This window comes from Rhinatrema bivittatum, chromosome 9 (genome assembly GCF_901001135.1).
Source record: "Rhinatrema bivittatum chromosome 9, aRhiBiv1.1, whole genome shotgun sequence".
Lineage (NCBI taxonomy): Eukaryota > Metazoa > Chordata > Amphibia > Gymnophiona > Rhinatrematidae > Rhinatrema > Rhinatrema bivittatum.
Window position 1 is genome coordinate 89,396,399 of NC_042623.1, and position 16,124 is coordinate 89,412,522.

At 45.9% G+C, this 16,124-nt stretch overlaps 1 protein-coding gene across 2 annotated transcripts in view; it reads right to left on the reverse strand.

Moving 5' to 3' along the window:
- Nucleotides 1–12,257, reverse strand: part of CAPZA2 (capping actin protein of muscle Z-line subunit alpha 2) — a 111,491-nt gene extending 99,234 nt beyond the window's left edge. Inside the window, exon 1 of one of the 2 annotated variants that reach the window (XM_029615642.1) lies at nt 12,109–12,255. In XM_029615642.1, coding sequence (XP_029471502.1) covers nt 12,109–12,147 — 39 coding nt within the window. In that variant the 5' untranslated portion in view covers nt 12,148–12,255. Of the gene's footprint in view, nt 1–12,108 lie in introns of both variants that reach the window. The other variant, XM_029615643.1, reaches the window with a different exon arrangement.
- Between the last annotated feature and the right edge of the window lie 3,867 nt (nt 12,258–16,124).

Genomic DNA, 16,124 nt, shown 5'->3' on the forward strand with positions numbered 1-16,124 from the left:
AAAACCGCACATCTCACCATCACTAGAGAAAGGGCCATCTCCATTGCTGGCCCCACCCTGTGGAACTCCCTTCCTGCTGATCTCCGTCTAGAACCATCCCTCAATCGGTTCAAAAAAAGGAATCAAGACATGGCTTTTCAAGCTGGCCTATCCAGACAACAATCAAACCTAAAAACAGTGCTCCTCTATGAACCGCCCTAGCTCCCTAGCCACCTCCTTCCCCCCCGTACTACCCTCCTACCCTAGTCCCCTTCAACTCGCCTTATTTGTACATATGTATATACTGTTAACCCAGCTTTGAACTGCACATTGCAAGCGTTATAATTTTTGACTTTGGTTTTAGTTATTAACTTGGTTACCGATCTTCCTCTTCTCTCTCCCACTCCTCCCTCCCTTAGTCTGGTTACTTGCCCTTTGCCCCCCCCCCTTCTTATAGCCTAGTCCCCTATTCGCTTTCATTGTAATTTCCTTCTTCTAAGTTACTTGTAAACAGACATGTGTCCTATGAATGCCGGTATATAAAAAAAAACTCAAAATAAATAAATCTCTGGAGCAGAGCTTTCCAAACTTTTCATGTTGGTGACACACTTTTTAGACAAACATAATTTCGGGACACAGTAATTCAGTCTACTAGCAAACCAGAGGTTGTATGCAGTGTAACAAAGGAAAAAAGAAACATCACCCATCCTTATAAAACAAATCAAGAAATATAAAATCATCAGCAGTAAAACTGTACTAACAAAAAGAACATATTTCAAAACAGCTGATGAGTGGAATATCCAATAATTAAAAACTCATATAAAACATTTCCAGATACCAACAAAATATTTCAAAATAGCAGACACAAAGACCCAGTAATGAAAAATAATAAGGATACAAACATTTTTTTGCTCTGCATACCTGGGAACGTTTGATATCCAGGTGTCCTGAGATTGTTCTGAATTAGCAGGAGGAGGGGTGGTTTGCTTGGAACTTTCTCCTCTCTCAGTCACATACCAGCGCTCTCTCTCACACTGGCTCTCAATGACACACCTATACACACATGCTCTCAGTACTCACATATACACATGTTTTTTCTCTCTCACTTATATAGGCTCTTAATTACACATTTACACACATGCTGTCTATCTTTTCACGCTTACAGACACACAGGCTTTCAATCACACACATACATGCTGTCTTTTTCTCTCACACACAGGCTCTCAATCACATACTCACATGCTCCATCACCTAAACCAGCTCTCAATCACACACAGACACACATGGTCTCTCTCTTACTTATACACACAGGCTCTTAATCATACATACACATGATTTCTCTCACACACAAAGGATCTCAATCATACACACATACTCTTTCACAAAAACAGGTTTTCAATCACAAACTTACACATACAGGTTCCCAATGGTAAACTTACATTCATGCTCTCTCTCTCACAGGCAGGCTCTCAATCACAGACATACTCTCTTTCACGTGTACAGGCTCTCAATCATTCACATACATGCAATCTCTCACTCTCTCATACACACACACACAGGGCCCCGCGGCCCGGAAGAGGAAGTGGAGAGTATCGGGTGAGTGCGCGGCAAGAAGAGGCCACGCTAGTGCGCTCGGCATCGGCCCGAAGAAAAGAAGACTGCAGTGCGGCTCGGAGGAAAATGTTCAACCGCGGCCGATGGGACTCCGCCTCCGCGAGGGCTGAAAATGAAGAGGTTAGCGTTGGGAGGAGGCTGCTGCCGCGAGGCGCGAGTTCCCGGGGGAACTCCCGGGGGAACTCGCGCCTCGCGGCAGCAGCAGCAGCCTCCTCCCAACGCTAACCTCTTCATTTTCAGCCCTCGCGGAGGCGGAGTCCCATCGGCCGCGGTTGAACATTTTCCTCCGAGCCGCGCTGCAGTCTTCTTTTCTTCGGGCCGATGCCGAGTGCACTAGCGTGGCCTCTTCTTGCCGCGCACTCACCCGATACTCTCCACTTCCTCTTCCGGGGGAGGGGGTCGGGAAGAAGAGAGCACGCCGGCGCCGCTGACTCCAGCTGTCCTGCCGCGTTCCGCCCAGGCGGAGGAGGACCGGGGAGCAGCTGGGTCAGCGGGAAAGTGTGGCGATACTTGTCTGCGAGCCAGATGCAGCATATCTGGCTCGGAGCCATGGGTTCCCGGTCCCTGCACTTGCCGGTGTGTCACGTGCACCGGGCTTGCGCGACACACCGGCACACCTCAGGCGACACAGTAAAGTGTCGCGACACACACTTTGGAAAGCTCTGCTCTGGAGAATAGAGTAGCAGACCTGGAGGAGCTAAGGCAGAGAAACAGAGGTATACAATAGAATAGAAGGTGGATTAAACCAGGGGAATAGGGAAATCCCCATGTAGTTGCATATGAAAAATGTATGGTTCCAAAGCACCAAGAGAGACCAATTTTAATTGAACTGAAAACACAGAAGAGCAAGGCTAAAACACCCCATTTATATAAAATGCTAGTAAAGAATAAACTGTTAGGATATCTTGATTCTTTTAAAAGGTGAAATTATGCTTACTTGAAAAATTTTTTCCTTAAATCCTGCTCGACCAGTCCTTGTGCATAGGATTTCTCCTCCTAAGTCGATGACAGTACACACCTTTATTATGCCCTCACCCTGCGCCATAAAGGTAGGTGTGGCCTCAGACAGTCTGCCAAAGCACTGTGCCAAAGACCAATCCTTAAACAAACACTCACCCATCCTAATCTAAGGCTCCATAAGGCCATCCCTGAGTGAAGGAAGAGGCAAGAACATGAGGGGCAAGTGCAATACACTGTCATTGTTGCTTCCTAGCCCTGTGTTCCTGGATAGGTCCTTGACTGGCTTAGCAAGACAAGAAAATTATCTGGTAAAAATAATTTCATCTTCCATTTCTTCTTGCTAGGCCAGTCCTTATGCATGGGAATTACCTAACCTGTGCCTCGTAGAGATGGGAGGAAGACAGGACTGTTAAGGATTCCTGCCCCAAAGGCAGGGTCTCCATTCTATAATACTTCACAAAGGAATAAAGATGACCAGATAGCTGCCTTACAGATTTCCTCCAGAGAGGCTGCAGATGCCTCTGCCCATGACCATGCTTACATCCTTGTAGAGGAGCACAGCCATCACCTGTCTGCCAGAAAGAAGGAAAGCAGAGGTTATCGCTTCCTTGATCCATCTAGCCCAGTGGTTCTCAACAGGTGTGTTGGGACACACTAGTGGGTTGTGAAGTCCCCGGAAGGTGTGTCGCAGAACCAGCAGAAGACTGATCTTTCCTCATCAGTCTGGGCAGGAGTTGGCAGACATCTCTTTTACTGGGCATGAGAGGAAGCTGCTTTTGTTTCCTTCTCCTCTTCCTGGCCAGTGGGAGGTTGCTCCCTCTTCCTTCACCCAAATAAGAGTGTGATATCACCAGCTCCTGTTCATATGGACCCAGCAGGACACCAACTTTATCTTCCTCTGCCGGGCCTGGCAGTGAGGTTGCTGATGCTCGCTTCACTCCATGAGGCCTGGATGTGAAAGCAGGAGCATGAGGGAGAGAGATGCATGCTCTATAGATCCACTACTGCTGCCTCTTATCTTCCTCTCCTCAATGCTTCTTGCCCTCATTTGCCACTGAAAAAGAGGATGGGAGACTCTGCATTGGACTGAAGTCTTTTCTGCTGGCTGGGAGCCAGGAGGGGTAAATGTACTAGGCAGGAAGGTGTGGGAAGACAGAAGACAGGAGTTCAAGAGTCTGCTGGGCAGGAAAGCATGGAGAAATAGGGAGTCAGGAGTCTGATGGATAGGAAGGGTGGGGGAAAGTAGGTTGGGGGCGACTGGACAGAGAAGAGAGATGAAGTGGAAGTGTGGGGCTGCTGAGCAGGAAGGGGTAGGAAATGTGTCAGATGTATTCTGGGTAGGGAAGGGAAGGGGAGAGGGAAGGGCAGAAAGTTGAGTGGGGGAGAAAGGGAGCACAGGGAAGAGGATGTGGGGTGGGGGTGTCTGGAATGTTGGAGAGGGATATGAGCATGTGAAGGGATGATCGAGTAGTTGGGAGAAGTGAGGGGTGATGAGGGCATGGAGGGCAGTGACTGGGTACAAGGCTCATACTATGTCAGTTTTGAGAATATGCATTTCTTCTCTCTGAATTTTACTTAGTATAGGAGGAAATATTTTTGTTTCTAGTCTCAAGTTTTGCACTGCATGCAGGTGGTCTTGGGGTTTTCCTTCCACATTTGTAATCTTTTATTCTATATTTGCTGTAGGCAGGTCTGTCTGTTCTGTGTGTATGTTAATGAGATAAGGTACTTTAGAGATTTGTATCAGCCTTATTTGTTGTATTTTCTCAATATTATATTGCACTGGTGGTGAACTGCTGCCTTTTCATTGGTAGGGCTATTGCTGTTTCATTTCTTGGAGTTAGTGCTGCTTCAGTGTGGTAAGTCTGATAGACATGCACAGAGTGGGGTTTGTTTATTATTTTACAATGTACCTGGTAGTAGAGGGAGTTTATGATGCTGTTAAGATGACACCAGAATCAGAATATCTTTTTTAAATGGTGAATTGTACAGGGAAATGTCTTAGTTCTGCTCTGCACTCATTGTTAAGAAGTGGGGGACTCCTGTGAATGCAGAGCATATGCTTATAATTACCGTATTTTCCGGCGTATAAGACGACCCCCCCCCCCTTTTTTATACATATTTTTAAGAAAAAAAATAATTTTACACTCAAACAGGAGCAACCCTATCTATGAAAAGGCAACACTACAAATATTAAATCAGGCCCTAAAAACCAATACACCTCTTATTAGGAAAACAGAACTAGCAAGCAGCTATAGATCCCCACACAGAAATAATTGTAAAACTATACTAATAAGCAGAATAAATGTTTCAAAACAGCTATGAACAGAATAACATCCAACAATTAAAAACTCATAAAAACTATTAAACATTCTCCAAACACCAATAAAATATTTAAAAAAAGCAGACATCACATAATATTAAATAATTAAAATGGCAGTCAATCAAGAAACAAAACTGAAATACACCAACTGAATTGCCTCCATGGCAGCAATTACATCTGAGTCTTGTGATCGGTCTCCACTAACTTTGCACACCTAGATATATCAATATTTTGCCATTTGTTACAAAGTTGTTCAAGCTCTGCCACTACAGAGCGTTGATGAACAGCAATCTTCAAGTCATGTCACAGATTTTTGATTGGATTGAATCAAGGCTCTAACTGAGCCACTACAGGACATTTAATGTTTTGATCCTTATTTTGAAGGTGGACTTCCATCCCACTTTCAGCTTTCTTACAGAGGGTAGTAGGTTTCTGTACTTGTATCCAATCATTGCCCCTTTTATCCTAACGCGTGCCCCAGTCCCTGCAGATGAGAAACATCTCTAGCATGATGTGGCCAACACCATGCTTCACAGTAGGGATGGTGTTATTTGAGTGATGTGCTCTGTTGGGCTTGCACCAAAATGTAACACTACATTCAGTAGTGTAATTTGTAAACAAAATTGCAGGTAGACCAAAGTAGTGACTTCCTTCTTACCACCCTACTATACAGGCCAGATTTGTATTTTATTATTTAAATTTAGAATTGTGGCATGTGAGATATTTTGATCAGTCTTGGCCATTGAAGGCTGTAGCGCTTTCAAAACTGCCACTGGCTTCTTGGATGCCTGGGCCAATCTGGAACTACTAGTAGGACTAAACCCCTGTAGAGCTCGATTTTGCGAATGACCCTGCCCAGGAGGGGACACAGAGGGAAAGCATATAGCAGCTACTCTTCCGTCCAAGTCTGAACAATAGCATTGATCCCCAGGGTCAACTGATCTCTTCTGTGACTGAAGAATTGGGGAACCTTTGCATTGTGAGATGCGGCCAGCAGGTCGATGGACGGAAGACCCAGCAATCTACTTGTAGCTGAAAGACTTTGGCAGACAACACCGACTCTGCTGGATCCAGACTTTCTGTTCCTTAGAAAGTCTGTTCTGATGTTGTCTTTTCCTGTGATATGGGAGGCTGAGATTTCCACCCATTCCATAAGGTGATCTATCTCCTGTGATACTTGCTGGCTTTTGGTTCTACCCTGGTGGTTAATGTAGGCTACTATTGTTGCGTTGTCCAACATTATACTGACCGCTTCCAGGCGTTTATGATCCAGAGGCCCTCTTCCTTGGTCCAATGCCCCTGGGCTGTCATTTCCTGACAGTGAGCTCTCCAGCCCTGGAGGTGTGTCTGTTGTGAGAACCAGTCAGTTCGGAGGGGACAGAGGTCACCCCTGCCCAGATGAGCTTCCTGCAGCCACCACTGGAGCCGAGAGCATACTTTCATCGGTAAGTGGAGGCGAATCAAATAGTTTTGAGACAGTGGGTTTCAACTGCAGTGTTTGCAGGACAGCAGGGAGCATTGAAGTGGTCATGTGTGTCCCTCGCTCACGGCACTACTTCCAGGGTTACTGCCATCAAACCGAGGACTTGAAGATAGTTCCACACCGTTGGGCGTATCGTGTTCAGATGCACTTGGTACATCAACATCCTTATCCTCGTGGTCAGGAGGAAGACCTTGCCCTGCTTGGTGTCGAACCGGACTACCAGATATTCCAAGGTCTGGGAGGGATTGAGACTGCTTTTGTCCAGGTTTACGACCCAACTGAGTTCCTTAAGCAAGGAGGTTACCCTGATGGTCACCCATCTCTTCCATGGACTTTGCCCAGATCAACCAGTCGTCCAAGTACAGGTGCACCAGGATTCCCTCCTTTTCTCAATGCTGCCGCTACAATTACCATAATCTTGGAAAATATTCTGGGGATGGAAGCCAGGCCAAAGGGCGGTGCCCGGAACCGATAATGGCAACCCAGTAACACAAAGCGTAGGAAACTATATTCTTGCTGGATTGTAATATGTAGGTAGACCTTGGATAAGTCCAGGGAGCTCCTGATTGTACGGCCATTATCACGGAGCGCAGGGTTTCCATGTGGAAATAAATCACTCATGGATGTCTGTTGACACTCGAGGTCCAGGATGGGGGGCGAAAGGAACCTTCCTTCTTGGGTACGATGAAATATAGCCCTCATCCTGAGGAGCCTTAACTGGGTAGTCTCCACTGCCTGCTTCTTGTGCTGGGAGTAGCAAGGAAATATCATGAATATGTCCCAAAGAGTGCTGTGAAATTCCAGCACATATCCTTCTCATATGACCTCCAGTACCCATTTATTGGAAGTGATCGATGCACCCTTGGTAGAAGAGAGACAGTCGACCCCCTATGTCCTCATTTCAAGGTTGGGTTGGCAAAACTTAATTGGGGTGTTCAGGCTTGAGCAAGTCCTCCAACAACAGATTTCATAGGTTGACTGTGCGTTGAGTGAAAAAATACTTCCTACGAGTTGTTTTAAATCCGCTGGTCACTAATACTATGGGAGTGCCCTAGTGTTTGAAAGGGTAAATATCTGTCCCCTATTTAACTGACTCATGATTTTATAAACTCCAATCATATCCCCTTTCAGTCAACTCTTTTCCAGGCCTCACTCCATAAGGACACTTTTCCATCCCCTTTATATTTTTGTCACCCTTCTTTGTACCTTTTCTATATCTACTATGTCTTTTTTGAGATGGGCAACCAGAACTGCACACAGTACTTGAGGTGCAGTCGTACAATTAAATCTATACAAAGATATGATAATCTCAGTTTTATTCTCTACTCCAAATAATTCCCAATATTCTATTTGCTTTTTTGACCACCTCACACTGAGCTTAAGGTATTGTCTACAAGGACTCAGGTCTTTTTCCTGTGTTGACTCCTAACAGAACCCTGCATTGTGTAATAATAGTTGGGATTATTTTCCCTACATGCATTACTTTGAACTTGTTCACATTAAATTATATCAAACATTTAAATGCCAAGTCTCCTAGTCTCACAAGATCCTTCTGCAGTTCTTCACAATCTGCTGCTGTTTTACGACCCAAAACAATTGTGTTATCTGCAAGTTTGGTCATGTCGCTCAATTTTTTTTCTCCAGATTATTTATGAATATGTTAAATAGCACAAGTTTTAATACATACCTCTGGGGCACTCCACTAACAACCTTTCACCAGTTGGAAAACTGACCATTTCATCCTACCCTGTTTCCTGACTTTTATCCAGTTATCAATCCACAATAGGACATTACCTCAGATCCCATATCCTCCCAATTTCCTGTGGACTCTCATGAGGGATTTAAGGAAGCTGGAAGAGTGGTCGAAGATATGGCAGCTGAGATTCAATGCCAAGAAGTGCAGAGTCATGCATATGGGGTGTGCAAATCCAAAAGAACAGTATTTGATGGGAGGTGGGGGGCACGGAGCAGGAGAGAGACCTTGGGGTGACAGTGTCTAACGATCTGAAGTCAGCAAAACAATGTGACAAGGCGATAGCTAAAGCCAGAAGAATGCTGGGCTGCATAGAGAGAGGAATATCGAGTAAGAAAATGGAAGTGATTATCCCCTTGTACAGGTCCTTGGTGAGGTCTCACCTGGAGTACTGTGTTCAGTTCTGGAGACCGTATCTCCGAAGGGACAGAGACAGGATGGAAGTGGTCCAGAGAAGGGCAATCAAAAAAGGTGGAGGGTCTTCATCGAATGACTTACGAGGAGAGATTGAAGAATCTCAATATGTACACCCTGGAGGAAAGGAGGAACAGAGGTGATATGATACAGACTTTCAGATACTTGAAAGGTTTTAATGATCTAAGGACAATGACAAACCTTTTCCATTGGAAAAAAAAATCAGCAGAACCCGGAGTCACGATTTGAAACTCCAGGGAGGAAGACTCAGAACCAATGTAAGGAAGTATTTCTTCATGGAGAGGGTGGTGGATGCCTGGAACGCCCTTCTGGAGGAAGTGGTGAAGACCAAAACTGTGAAGGACGTCAAAGGGGCGTGGGATAAATACTGGGAATCCATAAAGTCGAAAGGAGGTGAATGACGAGAAGAGGCATGGGGGTAGTTTGCGGGAATTACAGCTACTACCTGGAGATTAATACCCTTATTCAATAAACATACTCACTGTCAATGCAACTCCAGCATTGCTCTATGCTTCAACGGCAAGAGGAAATGTGGAAAAAAAGGATTTGCATTCACAAAAAAAACAAGGAGTAGCTTGCTTGTTGCGGCGATTACTACCCCAAACCAAATAAGTCTGATACTTCACCTTCAGTGCATATCCAGCATAGCTCTCTGCTTCAACGGCAGGGGGGAAAGAGGAAGAGAGGATTTTTTCAGGCAACAACCAACAAGGAATGAATTACATAGTCTGGGTAAACAAATAATTATGGGAGTAGCTTGCTTGTTACGGCTGTTACTACCCTGAATCAATGAAGCCTGATATTTCACTGGGAATACATATCCAGCGCAACACACTGCTTCAACGGCAGGGGGAATAAAGAAAAGAGGAATTATATTCAGACAACAACTAACAAGGACTGAATGGCACAGGCTGGGTAAACAAACAAGCATGGGAGTAACTTGCTTATTGCAGCAGTTGCTACCCCTGACCAATTGAGCTGGATGCTTCGCTTGGATGCAGCTCCAGTGCTGCTCTCTACATCGATGGTGGGGGTGGAGGGAAACTGGAACCAGGGGGTTGCTGATGGGGGCCAAGAGTAACAGATAAGTATGAGGGGGAAAAAAAAAAAAAAAAAAGAGTGTGAAAGCTTGCTGGGCAGACTGGATGGGCCATTTGGTCTTCTTCTGCTGTCATTTTTCTGTTTCTATATATATTAGGGACTTTATCAAATGCCTTCGAAAATCCAAATGCACTATGGGCCGGATTTTAGAGGATTTACGTGCATATGGAGGGGGGTTACACGCGCAGGGCCTATTTTAAAAAGGCCCAGCGACGCGTGTGTAAGTCCTGGGGCTTTACTAAAGGGGCGGGGCCAGAGGCTTCTGACACAGCGGCCATTGCCGCTGTGTTGGAGGATCGCATGCTGGCAGCTGCCGGCGGAGGCAGGCGCAGAAGTTAAGACAAAGGTTGGGGGGGGGGGGGGGGTAGGTAGCGCGGCTCGGAGTGTAGGTGTGCGCACTGGGTAGCTCGCGCACACATGTATGCCTGCGCGCACCCTTTTAAAATCTACCCTCCCTGCAGGAGGCCTGGTCATGATATGGTCCCAGGAATAGGTAACAATAATTATGTCAGTTGGTGACTGACATTTTTCCTCACTGGCAGAATTTAAAGCCCAGCGGTCTGGGAGACATTTTGGTGTTGCATGAAGCAATTGTTGAGAAAAAATGAAAGGTGATGTGAGGAGATTTGCTTAATATTTTCTGTAAAAGCTGAACAGTGATTGGCCTGCTGCGTAAAAGGCTGGCAAATAAAACCTATTTCAATGCCACTGATTGTAGTTGTGTCTGGATAATTGGGCAGCAGTTCTGGATAAAGCAAGAATGGGAGCCTTGCTATAATATATAAACACATATAGCACAGAAGATCACTAATGGCAAAGTAGTAAAGGGAAACCCAGAGATCAAGTGGGGTTTATGGCATTACAAAAAGAAACAAATCTAGTAGACAAGATAAAGAACATAAGGCCTAACATTTTTTCTATGAGACCTATACACAATGTATTTAAAATAAAGTAAGCTTTCTTTTTATTTCTCTCCTACAGCAAAAGTGATTTCATTTCACTCGTCTTTATAGAAGATTTTGCAGGTTCTAGTAAACATTTTCTTTTGCATAACTCTTGACAGGCACCCATGCACAGTTCCTAGTACTTGGTACAATCAAAAATGAGTCTGTATGAGCAACAGATTATAAAGAGATCAAGACCACCACATCTTTGCTAGTCTACTCATCTGACCCATGCATTCTCCAAATTGACCGGGGAGAGAACATAGGGTTGGCTGCCATTCCCAACCAAATGTGCAAGGCAATACAGAGTATTTTCCTAATAATTTAGTGAATGTCAAACTTTTTGATACTGGGGGGAGGCAAGAGTAGGAAAGCGGGCAAAAAATGTTAAGGTGAAACAATTAAATGCCAGATGGATGCAAATTAGTTGCGCAAAATACATTAAAAATAATGGAACAGTGCTGTTTTTCTGGTTAAAACAAACAAAAAAAAATTCCGAGGGCAGATTTAAATAGAGGTCACACTCCTATTAGCACGGTTTTAAATTTATTTTGGCTTCGATCACTAAGTACCAAAATCAGAGTGAACTGCACCCACGTTGTTTCACTAGAAAATTCTCAAATCACACAAAAAAAACACCAAAACAAAAAAACACAGAGTTGCGTTTTGGAAAAATCAAGGCCTCCAAGTTTCTGTAAATACATTCCTCGCCCTATATTAAAGCTATCGTATTTTTTGTAAGGTTTTCCCCCTCCATATCCGATTCTTGGATTTTAAACTAGATCCATGTCAGTTATTTGTATATTAAGTGTCCGATGCGTTGCATCGGTACCACACCCTGAGCCTCAGGGAAACACGAGATACTGAGGCGGTAGGAAAAGCCTTTTTTTTCCCCCTCCCCAGCTGCTGTAGGCTCCCTCGCCAGCGATATTAGCCCTCTCAGGGCGGAGCGGGGAATCTACGGGGCACATCTTCCGGCTTCAGCCCGTCAGCCGGAGTTTGCCCATTCAACCCGGGCGCCAATTAGGCGGAGACCTCAGCCAGGCAAAGAGGGCAGCAGGTATGGCCTGGAATTGCCCGGGGGGGGAGAGAAGAAGAGTACAATTAAAAGAGACAGAGAAGAAGGGGTGGGAGTAGTCTCGTAGTCTCCTAGCCCCCGCCTGCGCTGGAAAAAGAGGGGGGACATCACTAGCCCTGTCGACACTAGGCCTCCCCTTTCGGCGCCGCTTGCTCCTATTTTCGTGCTCGGACCGTACAAGGAGAGGAGTGGAGAAAGGCAGCGACTCTACCCCCACCCCCGGCAGTAACTGACATGCCGGCGACACTGGCCACGGAAGAGCTTAACCCGAGCCAGCTAAAAATACACCCAAGGCGCTCCTTGCAAGCCTTGCAAAGTGGAGAACGCGCAGAGACACCGGAGGCAACCCCTCCTCCGCCGCCGTGTGCAAGCAGCCTCCGTTCTGCCGCATCCGCTAATCCCGGGGAGGGGAGAAGTGCGACGCCCGCGCACGCTTACCTTCTCCTCGTCTGTCAGTTGCTCCTCCATATCCGCCATCTTTCCTTCTGACCACAGCCTCTGCTAGGCAAACTCCGGCGGACTGCCCCCATTGCTTGACGTCATAAGGGAGGGGCACTCGAAGCGGGCTCGCTTCCGGGAGAGGGCGGGGCTCGACTGAACGCCCCTCAACCACGGGCCTGGGTGGCTGGCAGGCGCGTTAGGTATGCGAGGTAGAGTGAAGGTATTTCTGTACCTGAGAGGGTGGGATGTTTGAGTTCTGCTCGCCCTCAGATATGAGGTGGCGGTGGATTTCTTTCTCCCCCCTGCTCCCCCCCATACTACCTTCTTCTTAATAATATTCTCAATTAAATACAAGGCTTCTTTAACCACTTATGAGGCCCCCAGGCAAACTTTGGTAGGTGCCCCCCCCCCCATTTTTGTTTTTCCCACATTGAAACAGCCCCCAGATAAGGATCAGAGAAACTCTACTATTTCAGAGTTTATTTTACAGCAATGCCTAAATTATTACCAACAAAAATTGTCAATACATAAATAGTTTCAGAGTACAGTTTTACTATTTGCTAATCATCCTTTCATTTTTTTTCTCTCATTTTGGGCATCTCAAGAAATATGGACAAAACTTTCTCTATATATAATTTTATTCCTAAATTAAGGAGTTTAAGCACACACAAAAAATGTTTACACAAACATGATTTGCATACAAAAGAGGATATTCTGAAAACCAGTCCTGTTTGTGGCTCTCGAGGACCAGAGTTGACCACCCCTGCTGTAGGTATTTCTCTATCCCCAGAGGGGATGTTATTGATAGTTTACATATTTCCAATAGCAGGCCTGCAATTTCATTTCTCAGTTCTTTCAGCACTCTGGGATGTATACCATCTGGTCCAGTTGATTTGTTACTCTTTAATTATTTGCCCTAGTACATCTTTCAGGTTCACTGAGATTTGTTTCAGTTCCTCTGAATATCATTTCTGGCATGGATATATCTACAGGAATTATACAAGCTGGTGAAAGTTGGGACAATTTGTTGCATTTAAATAAATGATTGGTTAGGACTAACCTGCATTATGGGACTTTAATTGAATACTGCCGGGCTCAAAGAATCCCTGAGGTTTAAGAATAACTAAAGAGCCAAAGTTATATGTAGAACATGAGGAGTTCTTAAACAAGTGGAACCAGATCCTCAACAAATGTTCCCTAGACTTGATGCTGCTAATAATTGAAAGAGCTAAGACAACAGCAGACTTATTACAACAAGAACAGGAACAATTAGTGGAGAGGATTAAAGCCCAGAATGAGGAAATATTTGAAAGTAAATGGAAGGATCATCAGAATGTGATACATAATTTCACGGAAAAATGCTTAGTAAATGAGGTCCTTAGATTGTAAGCCCACAAGGGCAGCCAAGGCCCCAGACAGACCAGCCGCAGCCGACCGCGAGAGAGAGGGACCACCCCGGGACCGTCCAGAGGACTGCCCACCGTAGATGTCATCGAGGCCATCGGGTAAGGGGGATTTAAACGGTGCCCCTTACTGCGACGAGCCCCTTCCAGTGCCGGCTTGACCCACCGCCAGCAGCAAGGCCCACGAGGGCAGCCAAGGCCCTGGACAGACCAGCTGCAGCTGACCGCGCGAGAGAGGGACCACCCGGGACCACCCAGAGGACCACCCACCGTCGACATCATCGAGGCTGCCGGGTAAGGGGGATTTAATCGGCACCCCTTACCACGACGAGCCCCTTCCAGTGCCGGCTTGACCCTCTGATCCACCGCCGGCAGCAAGGTCCATGAGGGCAGCCAAGGCCCCGGATAGACCAGCCGCAGCCAACCGCGAGAGAGAGGGACCACCCCAGGACCACCCAGAGGACCGCCCACCGTCAACGTCATCGAGGCCGCCGGGTAAGGGGGATTTAAATGGCGCCCTTTACTGCGACAAGCCCCTTCCAGCACCGGCTTGACCTTCCATCCCACCGCTGGCAGCAAGGCCCACGAGGGCAGCCAAGGCCCCGGACAGACCAGCTGCAGCCGACCGCGCGAGAGAGAGGGACCACCCTGTGACCGCCCAGAGGACCGCCCACCTTCGACATCATCGAAGCTGCCGGGTAAGGGGGATTTAAATGGTGCCCCCTTACCACAACAAGCCCCTTCCAGTGCCCGCTTGACCCACCGCCGGCAGCAAGGCTCATGAGGGCAGCCAAGGCCTCGGACAGATAAGCCGCAGTTGACTGCGAGAGAGAGGGACCACCCCGGGACTGCCCAGAGGACTGCCCACCGTCGACTTCATCGAGGCTGCCGGATAAGGTGGATTTAAATGGCACGCCTTACTGCGGGCGTTGCGTGACGAAGGAGCGCGAACAAAGGGGCCTGCCCCTTAGAGCACCCCTTTGAGCAGCAACGTTGAGCGCCCAAAAAACTTCAACAACCGAACAACAACACTCAACAATCACAATGCAACCAAGATATCTCAACATGCCTCACCCTAACCTGCAAAAGACAACATCCAAACCCCATCCCACGATACCCCGATGACTAATCAACACACACACAACAAAGACACAACAAAAAACATGATTTTCCTTATGTTCATGCTCATTAACACACAATCAATCACAAAAAAATTCATGTTAATCTCAGACAACTTACAAGAAAAACAACCAGACTTCATAGCCATCACAGAAACCTGGCTAAAAAACACAGATCATGTCATAACAAACCAGATCGCTCACAACCTATACGACCTCTTCTCCATACCCAGAACAAAATGCAAAGGAGGAGGATTAATGTTAATTATCAGAAAAAGCTTTGAAATGAAACTAATACCCCACTCTCTCCCACCACAATATGAAGTAGCCCTTTTTGAATCCTCAAAATTGCAGATATGCCTAGTTTACTGCCCCCCCCCCCCCCCCGGCCTACTAGACCGTAATATTTCACCTTTAATAGAATTCTTCACAGCCAACCTCAACCACAAAAACCCATAATAATCCTAGGAGACTTCAATCTTCACACCGACAAAACACCCTTATCACATACATCCCAAACACGACTAGATGCACTAACCACCCTCAACTTCTCACAGAATATTAAAGACCCAACCCATAAAGCAGGACACACCTTAGACCTGATCTTCACCAATGAAAAATTCCTGAACAATTGTTCCGTATCCTGCCTCCCAATTCCCTGGTCTGACCACTACCTAATACATGGGCAGACAGCTCTACAATCAAGATCCAACTCAAACGAAACCATCAAAACCAGCTCTACCTTCAGACCACCATTCCTCCTCAAACCGCTACAACATGAACTCTCACAACAATTAACAAACATAAACCTTAACAATATCAACACCGCGACCCAATCTTGGCTACAAATTACAGAACAAATTGCTAACACCATCAACCCCGAAAGATCTAAAATCACTAACAAATCAAAAATAAAAAACGCCAACCCATGGTACAACAAACAACTGAGAGAAACCAAAACAACCCTCAGAAAAAAAGAAAAGGCTTGGCACAAAAACAAATCCACACCAAACCTAATAAAGTACCGCAGCTATTTAGCTTACTACAAAAACCTGATCAACACAACCAAAAACTGCACTCACAACCCAAAGACCCTCTTCAACATTGTAAGCAACCTCATTGCTGACACAAACCCAACAATCACTCACACAAATGCGAATCTAAGTCATGATCTAGCCATATTCTTCAAAAACAAAATCCAGAAAATAACCGACACCATGGACTAAATTCCACCACAAAACACTATCCTAGACATGAAAAATATAACCCCATGGACCACCTTCGACTTTGTATCAACCACAGAAACAGAAAAATTGATTAAATCCCTAAACCCTTCAAACCATGACCTAGACAAAATACCAATAAACACCCTCAAAGAAATATCCCATATCATCACACCAGTAATTACCAACATCATAAACAAATCATTAGAAGAAGGATCTCTCCCAGACAGCCTGAAAATCGCTATAATAAAACCCATTCTAAAGAAAAA